General features: G+C 48.2%; 1 protein-coding gene across 1 annotated transcript; it reads right to left on the bottom strand.

Moving 5' to 3' along the window:
- Positions 1-6: 6 nt before the first annotated feature.
- On the bottom strand, positions 7-1800 carry LOC104959078 (jouberin-like; the record flags this gene model as incomplete). Its single annotated transcript, XM_010786937.1, has 6 exons — positions 7-250; positions 358-413; positions 1044-1206; positions 1317-1394; positions 1540-1607; positions 1689-1800. Coding segments are annotated over 6 exons (564 nt in total), but the record flags the coding sequence as incomplete, so codon positions are not given.
- Between the last annotated feature and the right edge of the window lie 749 nt (positions 1801-2549).

Genomic DNA, 2549 nt, shown 5'->3' with positions numbered 1-2549 from the left:
TGTCTCACCTGGTGTCCTGTGTCTCTGTCAGTGTCTCACCTGGTGTCCCAGTGTCTCACCTGGTCTCCTGTGTCTCAGTGTCTCACCTGGTTTCCTGTGTCTCAGTGTCTCACCTGGTGTCCTGTGTCTCAGTGTCTCACCTGGTGTCCTGTGTCTCAGTGTCTCACCTGGTGTCCTGTGTCTCTGGCTCTGTGTCGTTTGTCTCTGACAGGAATCGGAGCTCTCCGGAGGAACTGATGGCAGCAGACACCTGGAGAGAGACAGGAAGTGATGAAGACCACCATCAGGTCTCCTTTAAACCAGTATCATATCATCAGAACCAGCAGTAGATTAATCTGTATGATGGCGTCCCCTCACCTTGGTGGGAGTCTTCCTCTCCGTCTCCTCAGCAGCCGGAGCCCCCTCCTCGTCTCCTGCGACAGACAATAACTCTTACCCACAATGCATCTTTTACACATTGCATTATAACCAAGCCCCCAGGAAGTGCTCCGCACACTGAGAAAAATATTCCTAGTGTCCAAACGGCGGTACTGCAACTTCCGTATCAGTCCGTGACGTCACAGCCCAGAAAGACTTTCTCCCATTGACTAACATTGGGAAAGAGACGTATGTCAATCAGAGGATCATTTTACCTTAAGAAACTACCCAGTATGAACTATGTGATATCCCTTTTTAGAATCATTAGGTCCGTAAAGTTGTAAAATGCACTAAAAACCGAATCCAGATTTATTTTCTCTCTCCATTCATTCTACTGAAGAGCGGGAGATCGGGGGTGGAGCTTAATGACAGGAGGTGGGGCTTAATGAATGAGGCGTGGCTTAAGGGGAAACTAAACTGCGCTCTATGAGCTACATACGGGTACTACTGCTCTGACAGCAAGGCATGATGGGTAATCTGTGACGTTTTGCTCTCTAAAATGTCAGGCCATGTTGTCCTCATGAGTCAATGAGCAGCTCTCATAATGAACAGGCCCCGCCTCCAACGCTGTATCCAGTTCTTATTAAACATCCATGATCCTAACCCCCCCCCTCCCTCTCTCTCACTCTGGTCGGAGACGTATGAGGACAGGAAGTATCCCTGCTGTCCGTCAGACAGCCGTCCAAACCACCAGTTCTCGTTGTCCCTGTAGAGGACCTGGACCTCGTCCCCGCGGCGCAGCGTTAGCTCGTCAGAGCGGGACGCCCTGTAGTCGTACAGAGACACCACCTGCAGGGGGGGGAAGTGAAACTGAAGCTCCTGAAAGCTGTTCTCTGAAACCAGCAGCAGGCCTATAGGAGTCTCTGAGGAACTACATTGATTGATGGATTAAGACTCACCACCTGTTGATCAGCTGACTCTGTCTCATGTCCTCCTGCAGAGGCGTGTCCTCTTGCAGAGACACGGTCCGAGACGCTCTGGAGGAGAGACACACAAACATCTCAAAATGTTTCAGTTTCATGTTTTTAAAGGACCCCTGGAAACCCTTTTAATCCTGCAGCAGCACAAATAGCTTTAGCAGCCCTAAATGCTCAGTGAACTAGAAACCCTTTTCTAACACACAGTATGATCTGTTACCGTGTGCAGCCTGGAGGCTCCTCTCAGATGCTGACCCACTGGACTGAAGCCTCCTGAAGGGACAGGAACAATCGGCTGTTAGCTTGTTGGAGTGTTGGAGTGCAACAGGAAGCAGTGATTCATTACAGACGTACGGACACAGGTGTAAACCATCAGAGGCCCGTCTGGGTACGGAGAACATGTTTCAACATGGAGACCATGTTCCACTACACGGAGAACATGTTTCAACATGGAGACCATGTTCCACTACACGGAGAACATGTTTCAACATGGAGACCATGTTCCACTACACGGAGAACATGTTTCAACATGGAGACCATGTTCCACTACACGGAGAACATGTTTCAACATGGAGAACATGTTCACCTACACGGAGAACATGTTTCAACATGGAGAACATGTTCCACTACACGGAGAACATGTTTCAACATGGAGACCATGTTCCACTACACGGAGAACATGTTTCAACATGGAGACCATGTTCCACTACACGGAGAACATGTTTCAACATGGAGAACATGTTCCACTACACGGAGAACATGTTTCAACATGGAGACCATGTTCCACTACACGGAGAACATGTTTCAACATGGAGACCATGTTCCACTACACGGAGAACATGTTTCAACATGGAGAACATGTTCCACTACACGGAGAACATGTTTCAACATGGAGACCATGTTCCACTACACGGAGAACATGTTTCAACATGGAGAACATGTTCCACTACACGGAGAACATTCACTCCTAATCTGCTCAGCTGTAATCCAACAAATATGTGACCCCACATTCCCAGGATTATCAGACCAGGGGCCACCAACCACACAGAGGCTTTATATATGTGTCCTACTAGCTATTCTGTAGCGATTTAGAGTCTCTGTTTGTTAAAATAACAGTGTAAAAACTCAGTGTAACACCAGTGTAACAGCAGTGTAACAGCAGTGTAACACCAGTGTAACCCCAGTGTAACAGCAGTGTAACACCAGTGTAACAGC

Source organism: Notothenia coriiceps, unplaced genomic scaffold, assembly GCF_000735185.1.
Source record: "Notothenia coriiceps isolate Sejong01 unplaced genomic scaffold, NC01 NC01_scaffold00029829, whole genome shotgun sequence".
Classification (NCBI taxonomy): Eukaryota; Metazoa; Chordata; class Actinopteri; order Perciformes; family Nototheniidae; genus Notothenia; species Notothenia coriiceps.
The sequence above is the reverse complement of the archived record's forward strand: the minus strand, read 5'-3'. Positions and strand labels throughout refer to the sequence as shown.